Raw genomic sequence first — 15,023 nt, 5'->3', positions numbered from 1 at the left:
TTCCTCTGACAAATACCCCACTAAAAGCATTAGTTGTGGCCTAGCCCTTCATAAACTAAAATTTGATTAGAAAATTCACTTTTTGTAATTTAGCTAGTCACTTTTCAACAACATTAGAGCCCTCCAATAGATACTCTATAATACATTTTTCCTTAAAATATAAAGAAATTCTCTTAAAAGTGCCATCCAATAGATCTTGTATTTAATCATTCAATTTACATTCTGCTACAGTAGCATGTTAGATATGAAGGGAACTATTCATCAATGTAAACATTTTAAATTAGTTTCTCTCTCTTGCTATTTGATTTTCTCAATTTCTTCAAAAGTCATTTATTTTCATTTCAGATCATCTCTCTCATTCCCACACTTCTTTGTTGGGCACCAAAGACAAAATCTGAAGCTGAATTAATCTCTTCCTTTCACTATATAATCTCTTCTTTTTATTCTTTGAATTAATTTATATTTTGGTTTAGTTTATAAATTTGAATTAATTTAAAATAGAATATAATTATATGACATTATATATAAAGAGATATTGCAAATATCAAAAGATTTGAGGATATTATTGATAGTTAAAGAAAATATTTGAAATGAATAAAAAAATATTAAAAAGTATAATATTTAAATGATATGAAGAAAAAATAAATAAGCAGATGCATGGTATATTGTAAAAATCAGTATGTAAAATAAAAAAAAGTAGATTTTAATGATATATTTTAAAGGATAAGATGAATAATCTATTGGGAGTATTTTTATTAACAAACTCTCTAAATCTATCATTATTCTATTTAAATATCTATTTATAATTTTCTTATATACAAATAGATAACAAATTCAACCCAACCCCAGGGGTTATCCTAGTTAATAAATTTAAACAATCCCAAATTGGAAACTATAAGCTCATAGTTTTTAGTTTTATGTGAGTATTAACATTCGATTCCAAATTGAAAAGCATGACTGCTACCCACTTGAATATTTACCAATAAGTCACAAACTTAGTTTTGTTGAGTTTGTTTTGGGATGGAAAGTCAAATTTTGGCTATATTTTATCTGTAGTGTTCACAAGTTTTGCCATATATCTTGACCAACATTAAAAGGATAATGGCACAAGCTTTAAAAGAAACAAATGATGTTAAAACTTGTCATAGATCACGAAACAAAGCTTGAATTTGGGCCTTTGAGACCAAGGCTTACCCAAAGATAGAAGGTGAGCATCAATTCTTTGAGTGCATATATTCATCTTTCAAACAGTTAGATGTCTCGATATTTGATATTGTATTTATCTCTTTCTAAGTTAAGTCATCTAATTTGTTAAGAATATAATACAAATAATTAAATCTAATTATTAACTTAAACTTTTAGAATAAGTGGTAATTTTACATAGTATTTATTTTTGTAAAGAGATGCTTTATTGCTCATAAAAAGCTTACAACATCTCATCGAGTACAATTGAACGAATATAGCTAAGAATCTCTTCTAAGTCATACAAGTCTTCAATAAGATTAAGAGCATCTTTAGCTAGTTTATGAGCTGCCATGTTAGCTTCTCTCTTGGTATTGAGAACATTCCAATCTACTAAGGAATTCAACACATGTCTTGCATCTTCAATCAACAAACCTCCTTGACTCCAGTCTGATTTTGGCTTCTTCAGATTCTTCACCACCTGCAGAGCATCTCCCTCAAGAGTAAATTTAGTAACACCCATTTCTATACAAAATATACCAGCTAAGAGCATTAGTAGTAGCCTAGCCAAAATTTAATTCTACTAAAGAATTCACTTTTAACAAATTTAGTTACCTACTTTTCACCAATACCAAATAACAGACTCTTCAAATCTATCGTTATTCTATTAAAATATTGATTTTGACATTTTCATTTATTTTAATTCTATTGTAATTCTAATTAAAAAAGTACACATTAATTTTCTAACGTTCATATTATTCCTAACGAATATGATTTTCTAACGGTCTTTTTTTACAACAGTCATATTCTTTCAACGGTCATGTCTTCGCAACGAGTAAATGTTTTCCTTCATCTTTTTCTTCTTGCGTGGGAGAAATAGCAGGCGAGAAGAGGAATTTTTTATAGTCAAAATAATATTTGGTCAACAACTTGGGCTGACTAGATTTGGCCAGTGAACAAACCTTAGGCTAAAAATATAGTAGATTAATTGAGTCTATTGTAGTGGTATTTTGTAGAACTTAGCTAAACTTTGGCCAAAATTTTGCTAAGTTGATTCCACTACTAGTGCTCTAACATCATGGCATAGGCTTTAGCAATAAAGGAGTTAGTTTTTAAACTTCTTCTGGCTCTGAGTGTCCCAATAACCAGGCCTTTATAGTCTCTTAAGATAGCATCAATACCGATTTTTCCCTCTGCATCGTCTATAGCTACATCCCAATTAAGTTTGTAGCTTCCTTCAGTAGGTCTCAATCATAGAGTAATACTAGCAGAGTTACCGTCTGAGTTTGGTAATTGAGTTCATTTTGTGCTCTTATAAGTTTGCAAGTCCTCTCTAGCTCTATTGATGATTGAGTTTGGATGACTAAAGCCTTTCCCATGTAAGAGTTCATTCCCTCTAGTCCAGATAAGTCGTGCAATCATAGCAGCTTCCTCAAGTTCATCTTACTGCACATTTTTAACTAGTTGGCCCCATATGCCCAAAAAAGTCATACTGTGGAAGGACATCTTATGTAATTTTTTGCAACCCCTTGGCCCCATACATCTTTTGCAGCTTCACAACCCCATAAAACATGGCTTGATGTTTGTGCCAGTCTTACAAACATGACATATACTTTCCTCCACCACTTTTATCTTCTACAAGTTGGAAAGAGTAGGTAAAGCTTCACTACATGCTCTCCAAATAAACATTCCCATAGCATTCAGACTTGAAGTTTCTAGATGGTTTCCCAAACCTCAGCTTTTAGTCTTCCTGATGAGGGACGTCCTTCATTTCTGGTCATTATTTCCCTATGTAAATGATAAGCACTCTTTACTGAAAACACCCCATTGTTTGTGCAACTCCAAACCAGCTTATCTTCTCTACCTCCAAGGCTAATTGGGATAGTTTTGATAAGCTCTACTTCATGGGGAGAAAATAGATTTTGCAATAGATGATCCTTCCACTATCTCAAGTCAGGATTTATGAGATCAACCACCAACTCATAAGCTTCGGACTCATTCCTTCTTGATTGAACTCTAAAAGAATGAGGGCTTGGGATCCCTTTGTCGTCTCATATTCTAACATTTTTACCATTGCCACTTCTCCACAGCAAGCCTTCCTTTAATAATTGCATAACTGCTATAATGCTTCTCCATGCAAAGGAGGGTCTGTATCCAAGTTTGGCATCCATGAGATCAATCGTTGGGAAATATTTTTGCTTGAGAATCTGAGCAGTGAAGGTGTCTAGATTCTGAAGCATACACCAATTTTGTTTTGAGAGTACATCAATGTTGAAGCTTCTAAAGTCTCTGAACCCCAACCCACCCTTATCCTTAGATTGGCTCAACTTACCACTTAATCCACTGAATTTTAGAATGATCTTCATTGCAACCCCACCAAAACTTCTTCAGTAACTGATTGAGCCTTTAAGTTATTGACTAAGGAAGGAGAAAAATCCCCATAGTGTAGGTGAAGATTGCTTGAAGGATAGCCTTAAGAAGAACTTCTTTTCTAGCAACTGAGAGACATTGTGTTTTCCAATTGGTAATTCGAGCCCTTGTTCTATCAATGAGGGAGTGAAATGCAACAATCTTAGCTCTACCCACCACAGCAAGTAAGCCCAAATACTTCTCAAAAGATCCTGTTGACTTTACCCCAGCTATTTTCAAGATGGTACTTTGAATATCAGAAGGAGTGTTTTTGCTAAAGAAAATAGAAGTATTTTCCTTGTTGAGCACCTAACCAAAAGCTTGCTCATAGACCTCCAATATCTGAATTATTCTACTTCATTCCAAAGAATTTGCTTTGTAGAATAGAAGGCTACCATCTGCAAAGAAAATGTGACTAATACACATGGGGCCCGTACCAATAGGCAAGTCAATGCTTCTGCACACAGAATAAATAGGTACAGGGGGAGGGGATCTCCCTGCCTGAGGCCTCTACTAGGTGTGAAAGAAGCTTAGGGCTCTCCTTTCAGAATGATTGAATAAGAAACAGAGATAATGCAATTCATGATTAATGAAGTCCAGCTTTGGTCAAACCCCAGTCTGCACATAGCTGAATTCAGAAAGCTCCACTCTACTCAATCATAAGCTTTACTCATATCAAGTTTGAGTGCCATGTAGCCAGATTGACCCTGAATTCAAAAGTTCATAGAGTGAAGAGTTTCATATACAACAAGAATATTGTCAATAATAAGCATCCCTACAATAAATGAGGAAATTATATCAGGAAGGATTATTTTAAATCTTTTGGACAGCACCTTTGCAACAATCTTGTAAATGACATTACACAAGCTTATTGGTCTAAAGTCATAAACTCTTTTTGGCTCCTTAATCTTGGGTATAAGAGTGATAAAGGTGTCATTGACACCCTTCAAAAAGCCTCCCTGATTGAGAATATCGAGAACAAACTTACATAAATCATTCCCAATGGTATCCCAGTTAACTTGGTAAAAGTGAGCTGGGAAACCATCAGGGCCTGGGGAACCTAGAGAGTTCATTTGAAACACAGCATCTTTGACTTCCATTTCTGAAAATTTTAGCAACAATCTGGAATTCATATCAGCAGTAACTTTCTGAACCATTCCTTGAAGACAATCATTAATACCAGAAGGATTAGCTGTAGAGAATAAACCAGAAAAATAATTTGTGAAGACATCAGTTATAAGCTCCTGCTCAGTAACCACACTACGATGCTGATCAGTAATTTGAGTAATAGTGTTTGTTTTTCTTCTTTGGTTACATGCAGATAGGTGCAACCAATGTTGTTTTGCTCGTTGCTTCCATTTCAATTCCTCTTCAGCCAAAGATTGTTCCACTTCCTCTTAGAGCTGTAGAACAGTGCTCAAATGGTCCCCTCTCCCAAATTCTTGTAGTGCTGCAATCTGATCCAACTTCCTTCTTATATTAGAGGGAGCTTTCTTGTTTCTTTCAGAGTTCTATTTCTTTAGAGCCATTTTACAATTGATAAGCTTATTGCTGATGGATGTGGAAGCATCATCCCCTCCTGAGATTTTGTTCCAAGTTTTTTAATAGTATTAGAGCAGTCTTCCCTCAAGGCCCAAGCTGCTTCATATCTGAAGATGAACTGTTTTATTTTGTTGTTTATGATAGAAATGGCCAGATTAATATGGAGAGGAGAATGATCAAATTTTAGAGTAGGCAGAACATAGCAAAAAGTATTAGGAAACAGATGCTTCCAATATGAAATGCTTCCAATTTGAATTAGCCAAAGCTCTATCAATTCTTTCCTTAGTAAAACCCTTGCCTCTTCTATTGTTAGACCACGTGAACTTTTGACCTTTTGTAGTTAATACAATGAAAAAGCAGAACTCAATTACTTCTCTAAATGACTCCATTTGTTGTAAGGTCTAGATGTTGCCCCCACCTTCTCATTTTGACTGGTAATTTCATTGAAATCACCCATACAAATCCATCGCATAGGAGAACATGCCTTCAAAAACTTAAGTAGCTTCCAACTGTTATCTTTCTTTGAAGTTTCAGGATAGTCATAAAAGCCAGCGAGCATCCATGGTGTGCCACTTCTCCTTTCTTTAATAATGCACCAATATGCCATCTTGAGAAGTTATAAATCTCCACTTCAATATTATTCCTCAACATCATAGCCAAACCCTCACAAGTACCTCTATTATCAACAGCTAGACAACTATCAAATTTTAACTGCTTTCCAACTTCTATTCGAGCCTTAGAACACTTGGTTTCCATAAGGAAAACCAAACTGGGGCACCTTTCCTTTGTCAAAAGATTAAGAATTCTGATTGTCCAAGGGTTCTCAAGCCCTCGACAGTTCCAACTGAGCAAACTCATTGGAATTGGTGGGGTCGGTGACCAGCCTCTGGCAATACATCATATTATAGGACCTCTTTAAACAAAGTAACCTTACCTCTTTTCATAACAGCCCTATCTTTAGTAATGAATCTTTTCTCAACATTCCCACTGAAATTGCTTGGTTATAGTGATCTTTCTGGGCTCCACTCCTAGTGTTTATATTCTCATATGTATAGGGTTGTTTGGTTCTAGCCCTTTTTTTCCATTTAGTGCTCTGATGAGTGTACGAAAGTGCACTCTAAATACCCTATTATTGGACTAAAATGCTAAAATGTTAATAGAAATAATTAGAATTAATGTGTATTCTTGAATTGAGTTTCTATTTACTTGGGGATACTCCTGAACAGATTTTTATGTTTAATTTCAGAATCTATAAAAGAGCAAGTCCAAACCCATTCAAATTCAAAAGACTTTCAAGTGGGCAAGACGTTGGAACAACCTAAGAACTTTCAACGAATGTAGGACTTTTCAAATAAGTATAATGATAGGGTTTGAGAGTAATTCGGATCAGAGTCCAAAATGAGCTAGGAGACAGAATGGACACACTTTAGTATTTTAATCATAACTTTCCGCTCAAATATCGGATTGATGCAATTCTTGATGCATTGGAAAACTATCTTAAAGGGATACAAAGTTATCTACAATACGGATTTCCAAATTCGAACTCCTGAAGTGCATACGTGGCTGCCAAATTTAGTCCTAAAATTTAGACGATTTTGTATGCGGAAATATGAAGACATTAGAGTTTCTTTCCTACCCTATTTAAGCATATCATTAGTACAAAATTTGGGAGTTGAGAAGAGGGAGACGGCTCAGTTTGAATGAGGAAGATCTGAAATTAATTTTCATGGCCGCCATTTGCTCTATTTTTCTCTTGAGATTTTTGTTGTCCATTATATTTATGGGTAACTAAATTCTCAAGTAGGGTTAAGGATGAACTTGCACATTAGATGATATTTTTAATTTATTTTTTATTTATGTATTTGATTTTCAATTACTAAAACTCTTTTGTTTTATCATTCTCAATTCATTGTTGATGTTTTCTTCTCCGAATAATCATATAATTTATTCTGTTTATGGATTCAATCATACTTTTTCTATTGAATGGATTAGCTCTTTGATTATGTTTAGATCAATTATTTATCTATATTGATTTAATTCTTTGTTGCAATATCACTTCCTGAGTATATTGTTGTCGTTGGATTTTCTCAATAGGGATAATAATTTACGTATTTTAAAAGTGGTGAATGATTTTTCAAAGAATTACATTTGGTTTAATCTTGGTTTATAAATCTATACTTTCTGATTTGGAATATTAGGAATTGAGTTCCCAATTGAGTTATTCAATGAATTAAGAATAATTAAAATATCATATTTGTGCAAGGGATTCTCGACGCTTTACTGTTTGTCAAACTTGAGTACTTTTTTCGTTAGTCACTTTACTTCACTTTAATTTGTATTTAAAATTAATCTTTGTTCTCCATTAATCATTTAATATCTTTCTTTAGTTTCTTTGTTCTTTCTACAATTCTTTTAATTTGTCTCTCTGTGAAATCGACACCTCAAAGTTGTGATACAACTATCACATTATTCTTTAGGCATAATCAAATTTTGCTTGGTGATAGTGATCTTTTTGGGCTCCACTCCTAGTGTTGATATTCTCATCTGTATAGGGTTGTTTGGTTCTAGCCCTTCTTTTCCATTTAGTGCTCTGAGTGGATTTTGAAGCTGCATTGCCTTCCTCAATCTTATACTCTTAACTCCAGTAAAAAAATGCATTAGATAAACCATCAGTGTTCAAATGGACTTCTCTCAACTGCCAGCTATCAGAGCCCAAGTCAATTTGTAAAGAGGGCCTTACTACTAGGTTCTCCATAATGTCAACAGCTTGATCAAGAGTAGATAAGTCGTGTAACTCTGTAACATTATTAGTTTCTTTACTACCAGTTGTTTCTAACATAATCTCCTCTGAATGATTTCCATAACACAGATTGTGATTCTCCAACTCCTTTGATAGTGCCTCAATAGGACTTATTTCCATATCTGATCTTTGACCCATAATATCCACAATCTTTCACGAAACGAAAACTTCTTGATTTACTTTTGGAATATTGGGATTTCCCCAAGAATCAACCACCTCTTCTGATTTACTTGATTGCTTTTCTTTCAGGGCCTTTGACCCCTCCACGTCATCATCTTCAAGCTTGTGTGCTGAGTAATGACAACTCGAACCTTCCCTTCCTAGATTACCATTTTGAATAACCTTTTCCCATCTCTCTCTGTCTGGTTTGATGCACCGAGTCATGCACCATACTGTGACTCGTTACTACCATGCAAGGATCTCATAACTAATTCCATTGAACATCCTGTTGCACCATGCTTAATAATAAATAACACATCTAAAACAGAAGGTTGGAAGTCTTTCATATAAAAAAGAAATCCAAACTTTGCTCCCATTCATAGTAAGAAGTGGTTTAGTAATGTTTACAGCAACTTGGACTCGTAAGTAGGGCCCCCAACCAATTCCTTCATTAACATCAACTTCCACCACCTCACCAATCATCCTTCCTATCTTTTCACCAATGCCACTGGTCATTCCACTAAGAGGGATATTGTGAAGCTGGATCCACATGTACTCTTTATCGAAGATAAAATCCATCAAGCGTGTTAAGACATAACAGGTTACGATCAAACGTCCACGACCTTCCTCTTTTCACCTTCTGCATATCTTAATCCTTCTGGAACTCGATCAAGAAAAGATTGTCACCAACTCCCTTGAAATGCACTCCTCCCTTTGGTTTCCAAACCTTCATCATCGTGGCCTTGAACGCTTCACTATTAATGAGTTTTTCAGGAACACTGAGACCTATATATCAGACAAAGTTTTCTCCACCTGGTTATTGCTTCATCTGCTGTGACATCAATCTGAGTCTCTTTTTGTTCTGCCTCAGTCAGTCTGAGGTTACCCACTTCTCAATGATCTCTTCTGACATTTTAGCATCCACTTCTCTCAGATACTCTGTGACTAAAAACTCCTCCCAAGTTCTAAAAACTAGGAGACAAACCTTGCCCACAGTAAGAATTCCTCCTCAGCGCAAGCTAGGAGACCCTATTCTAAGAGAGTATTTGCAAAGAATAAATTTTTATCACATTTGAACCAGATTCTACATTTTATCAATTTAGTTAAATATTCTATGTGGCGGTAATTTCACACAATTTAAAAATGTGGAAAAGGAAATCTCTGTCAGTTCAATAAAGATGACTAAATTAGTAATGGCATCAAAGTAAGTTTGAGCTAGCTAATAGTTTTTGACATTTTCTGAATTAAAATAAAGTACAAAGGGGAAAGGACACTAGCTTATAATTTTTTTTTTTTTTCCTGACTCCTCTTTTGATTTTAGGGGCCGAGTGACTAGAAATGGGAAAACATAAAAAACAGAATAACAATTTTGAGATTTATCTGCACAAAAAGAGAAAAGACACTCTCCTATTTCTATGTAGTTCAACATATATCAGCTTTTGAACATAAGATCTTCGTCCTTCTTCCTTGCATGGTGCTTGAAAATCCAGCGCCATCCTTTAATACTTTTCCTGCCCTTCCTCATCTCTCTCTCATTCACTGTAATCCTACAAGAACCCCCATTTCTGAAACTCTCGTCCCCTCTGAAATTCTCCAAACTACAACCTCCACATTCATGTGCCACAAAACTACAACCTCTCATGCTGCCAAAACCAGAGTCATGACCTGATAACACAGCCATTTTTGCAGCAGAGAAATCTGCCTTTGATTCTGATGAGTAATCAAGCTTCAAGTCGATAAAGCCCGAATCATCCATACAACTGAAGTCACTCTCTTTGAGTGAGAAAACACGTCTATTTGCTCCATTAAAACCAGCGTCAGGCTCCAAAACACCACCCCGCTTCACGCTCTTGAAATCAGCACCTTTTTCAAGCTCCAAAAGAACGTCTTTCTTTTCCCCATCAAATCCACTTTTTCTTGGCTCTGCTTCACTAAATCCGCTTCTTCTTGCAGAATCTAAAAGCAGACCCCCGTTGACACCAGAACTCCTGGCCGCAGAAATGGAACTCCTAGCAGCTGAGACAACCAAATCCCCACCATCCTCTGAACCAAACCACCCACCACCCCTGAAACTGCAAAGAGACCTTGATCTAGACACACCCATGTAATCAACCAACCACAAATCAGTTTTCTCATCACACCCACCAACACTCGATCTATCGCAAGTTTTTCCTCTTTTCTTCCTAAACAGCCTCCCAATTTTCCAGAACCCACCTCTTTTAATCTCAACACAGCTGCTGCTGCTCCTTTTGAGCATCACAACTTCCCCAGAATTCTCTTGGTCTCTGGGCTTCGAATGTGACTGTGAAATTTCACCTTTTTCATTCTCTATCAGGAATGAGACTCGACCAACACTACCTACCTCGACAGAGCATGAATTGCGAACTGAAGACATGTCGGAGCAAGAGCAAGAAGAGAGGCGCTGCTCTCCACAGTCAGAGCAGACCAGCTTGATGAGCCGATCCTTGAGACAGTAAGCACATATCCCAACTGAGGATGAATAAGGGTGCTTCTTGCATGGAAGATCCGATGAACAGTAGTATTCAACGTCGCTGTTGAATGCATCCACAGCTTTGCCTCTTTCTTTCATTGCTTCTCCGATTCCTGTAAATGCAGCTTCAAACAATACTGAAATAAGCAAAGACTCGAAAAAGTAACAAGACTTTTATTTATGAGGTAGTAGGAAGATAATCAAATGCTTGGTATATTTAAAAATGGCGAGGCTATCAATCAGAGGAAACAAACTGTGATATTTCGGATTTCAAGAATCAAGATGCTGTGACATATGGATGGAGCGATAGGAAAGGACAGAGGCGTCAACTTTACGTTTTCTTTCCAGGAAACAGTGCTAGGTAGGAAAAAAAGAGTGACGCGAGAAAGCACAAAAAAAGGCATTATTGTGTAGGGAAGTGAATGCCACAGCAAATGGAGTAAATCAGTGAACAAAACTCCCTCATAAATTCCAGGCCTGCATGCATTTGTACCATCAATGCTACTCTCTCTCTCTCCCTCCCTACAAACACCCACTTTAATTTTCCTTTACTAAAACTTACCAGAAAATTAAAAAAATAAAAAATAAAATGAAAAGAGTTTGAAGTCCCACCACAAATGCAATTCACAGTCTCTAAAATGACATGAATGGTCTCATTTTGTCAAAATTTCCACATTTTCTATCTTTTTGTTTGTCTCTTTCGTTTGACTTTGTCCACAAAATGACATGAATTCCCCTTCTGAATCCTTTTATCATGAAAGAAAAAGAAAAAAAGTGTCTCCATTCTCACTCCCCAATTGCAATGTATCTGATTTTTCTTGGATTAGTGGGATGTGAAAGTAACACATCAAACTAACATGAGTCAAGCACACGTATAAAATTGTCCACTTCCCTTTTTAAATCGTATAATCATGCAGCAAGACAGTCTAATAACATGTCGTTTTCCCATTGATCTGGAGCACGTGTTGCCACCCAACCAATACTTTTGTTGCAGACTGAACGATCGCCAAGGCCAAACCTTTCCTCTTTAACCCAGAACTTTTCTTGGGAGGAAAAAGAACGGTTCTGATTTGAGCAAGAGCAGGTACAATCATGCAGATGCGAGGCTATGTAGAAGCAGCCTAAAAGGAGGGGTCTGAAGCATGCTCTGCCACAGACAAAATTAGGGATGATGGAGGACAGATGTCACGTTAAAAAGCAAAGCAGATTGGACTTTGACGTGCCGTGGGGTACTCGTAAACTGGCTATATACTCTGTAGATTTGTTCTCCTTCAAGACTTTTCCATATATACGCAAAGAAATCGTGGGACCTTTCTACTGACTGCATGCGTGCCCACTTCTATCTCAATCACCGAACGCTTCTTGGCATTACCGCGATTGGACTAATCTCTACCAAGGCCTTGAGTCTTTGAGATTTTTTTTTTTTTTTTTTCAGATTTTTCATTTTTTTTATCTCCATTTCATCCAAATTATCTTAAAATGGTGATTAGCAAGTTCACACAATAATGGGATTGAAGCTGGGACTGAGCCTGGGGAGTCAATGCCTCGGCGGGAGGGAGAGACTGAAAAAGAAGACGAAAAGGGGTACAGCCAGACACGTCTACCTTGAGACATCATGGCTGAGTAGCACGCAACACGCATGCAAGATCTCTATGCATCATTGGGGGACATGAACAATGGTTAGGCGGAATGTATTGTATTTTTTTTTTCTTCTGAAAGTATGGTGATAATCATGATGTTGGTCTGCGTTCACTAATAATCATGTTGCTTTGTCATTCATTGAAGGAAGTCTTTTTGGGGATCACAAGGTTGAGCTGTGTAAGTGTCGGAGTCTGGACTGAAGACATTGTTAATTTGAAGCATATAGATTTTAGTGCTCTGTTTCTTTTGAAATGAAATTGTTCAATGATTAACTACAAACCTACTCACTGATTTATTAACAATGTTTGTTGTCTGACATGCACCTCCTTGGGACCCTTTTCCAGAGTCTGCAGTCAAATGGCAACATTATTAATCTTGTCAATAAATGTATTTTGTGGTAACTCAAAAGAGATTTTACATTCTGCTGGGCTTGGGTCTTGTCATTTGCCCTGAAAGTGGTTGGGCCCCCTTATCAAATTTGTTTAGTTTTGGGCTTGAAAAACATTTACAGCCATATATAAAAATCCTCGGAGCTTAGTAAAAGAAGAAAAAGGAAAATCCGAAAGGTACCCCCATCTCCCTCTCTCCCTGTTTCCTCTGTTTCAGTGTTTCCCACTCTACTTGTTAAGTTGAACACAGAATTGATAAATGTAAAAATGCAATAATTCTAGTTATCTGAGGACTAGAACTTTCCACACACACTCATTTGGATGAATTCGAGAATTTTCATTGATTCAAATTGTAAACAGGGACTTCTACTTGTCTAGACTCTACAACAAAAATAATAACTCATTAACTCATTAACTAAACGTGGCCCAACATGGCCTCTTAACTAAACGGATAAGAAATTGACCAAGTCTGGATTAACTTCCCCAGCCCATGACTCATGCAAGAATTGACTAAATACCCATAAGAAATTAAATAAAGACCCAACATATATATAACGCCTAAGAAACCCTAAAGACCCTTCAGACCATCTTCCTTCTTCTGCGCATCACGTAACAATGCTCCATTCTCAAAGGATTTTGCCTACAAAATTGGGGAACCTTCTTCGCATCCCCTCCAAATCTTCCTAGGTAGCATCCTCCGTTGTTGTCCCTTTCGATTGTACCAGGACCTCGACTCTGGCACGATGCCCTCGTTTCACAAGTCACCGCTGCAACACTTGCTCTAGTTTAAGAGCTAGGGTTCCGTCGCAATTGACTTGGGGAAGTTGGGGTATTGGCTGGACATGGGCTCCAAGCTTCCTTTTGAGGCACGATACATGAAAGGTTGGAAATATTTGTGATTCCCAGGGCAAATCCAATATGTACACAACTTTTCCCACCTTCTGGAGAATCTTGAAGGGGCCGTAATACCTTAGCGAGATCTTCAGATTTCTCCCCATCGCCATCATCATCTGTCTGTATGACCTTAATCTCATGTAAACTCACTCTCCCTCTTTAAGTTCTCTGTCAGTTCTAAGTTTATCAGCATATTGTATCATCTTGTTTTGTGACTCGTGCAGATTCTCACAGACTAGTTGTGCTATGAAATCACGACTCCTCAACTCCTCCTCGACTAATTGAACATGAGTTGACCATGGCTCGTAAGGTAGTAGTCGTGGTGGGGGTTGTCCATAGACAACCTCATATGGTGAGATCTGTGTTGAACTGTATCTTGAAGTGTTGTAAACATATTCTGCTAGTGGTAACCATTGTGTCCAATCTTTGGGCCTATCAATAGAAAAACACCATAAATAGCATTCAAGTGTCTTGTTTGTTACCTCTGTTTGGCCATCCGTTTAAGGATGATAGGTTGAACTCATGAGCAGATCTGTCCCACATATCCTAAACAGCTCCTTCCAAAATTGGCTTGTAAATTTAAGATCTCTGTCACTTACAATTGTATGCGGATCCCATGTAGCTTGAATATATTTTCCATAAAGAGTCTAGCTATTGTGAACGCTGTGTATGGATGTGTAAGTGACAAGAAATGTGCATACTTACTTGACCTGTCAACCACCACCATGATAATAGTTTTCCCTCCTGAGGGTGGCAACCCTTCTATGAAATCCATGTTAATGTCCCTCCCAATTCTTTCTAGTATAGGAAGAGGTTGAAGTAACCCTGCAAGGTGGATGGTTCTAGCCTTATTCTTCTGGCATACATCACATTCTCTAATGAAGGCTCAGATATCACTATGCTGACCAGGCCAGAAAAATTCTTTTTTTACTCTTGCATTTGTTTTATGCACTCTCGTGCGACCCCCTAATGGGTTGCTATGGAATTGCTGCAGGATTTATTGCTGGAAGGGCACGAGAGTTCCCAAATGCAATCTTCCCTTATAAAAGAGAAGATCATTTCAGAATTGGTATAAAGTTGGATCCAGGGTCCCTTTATGGTAGAGGCTGTAAGCTTCTACAACAATGGATCTTCGTGGTAAGATCACTTCAATTCCTCTAACCACTTAGTTTGCATCATATTAATTGCTTGGATTGTTATGGTCTGGTTTTGGTTGTGATTGGTGTTTGGAGGGTGGTTTGTGTGTTTGTGGTTGGCTAGGTTGAGGGTTGGATCTGGATTTGTTGGAGAATCTGTGGTTTTGGGCTCGATGTTTGGGTTCTCTGAGTAAGGTAGTCTTGATAATGCATCTACCACTGCATTGGTTTTTCCACTGCTGATAATTTAGGGGGTTTAAACATAGTCACAGAAGTTCTAAGGTCATCTCTCAACCCACTTAAAAAGGTACTTATACAAAACTCCTCAATTATCTTCTTTATCTTATTAGATAACTCTTCAAATTGGGTTTGATATTCTT

At 37.0% G+C, this 15,023-nt stretch overlaps 1 protein-coding gene across 1 annotated transcript; it reads right to left on the bottom strand.

Moving 5' to 3' along the window:
* Window positions 1-9,331: 9,331 nt before the first annotated feature.
* LOC109003813 lies at window positions 9,332-10,854 on the bottom strand. Its single transcript, XM_018982116.2, has 2 exons — window positions 10,838-10,854; window positions 9,332-10,696 (listed from the first exon to the last, which is right to left on the bottom strand). The coding sequence occupies exon 2, from the start codon at window positions 10,680-10,682 to the stop codon at window positions 9,525-9,527; it is 1,158 nt and encodes a 385-aa protein (XP_018837661.1). The 5' UTR covers window positions 10,683-10,696; window positions 10,838-10,854; the 3' UTR covers window positions 9,332-9,524.
* Window positions 10,855-15,023: the final 4,169 nt, after the last annotated feature.

This window comes from Juglans regia, chromosome 16 (genome assembly GCF_001411555.2).
Source record: "Juglans regia cultivar Chandler chromosome 16, Walnut 2.0, whole genome shotgun sequence".
Taxonomy (NCBI): Eukaryota; Viridiplantae; Streptophyta; class Magnoliopsida; order Fagales; family Juglandaceae; genus Juglans; species Juglans regia.
The sequence above is the reverse complement of the archived record's forward strand: the minus strand, read 5'-3'. Positions and strand labels throughout refer to the sequence as shown.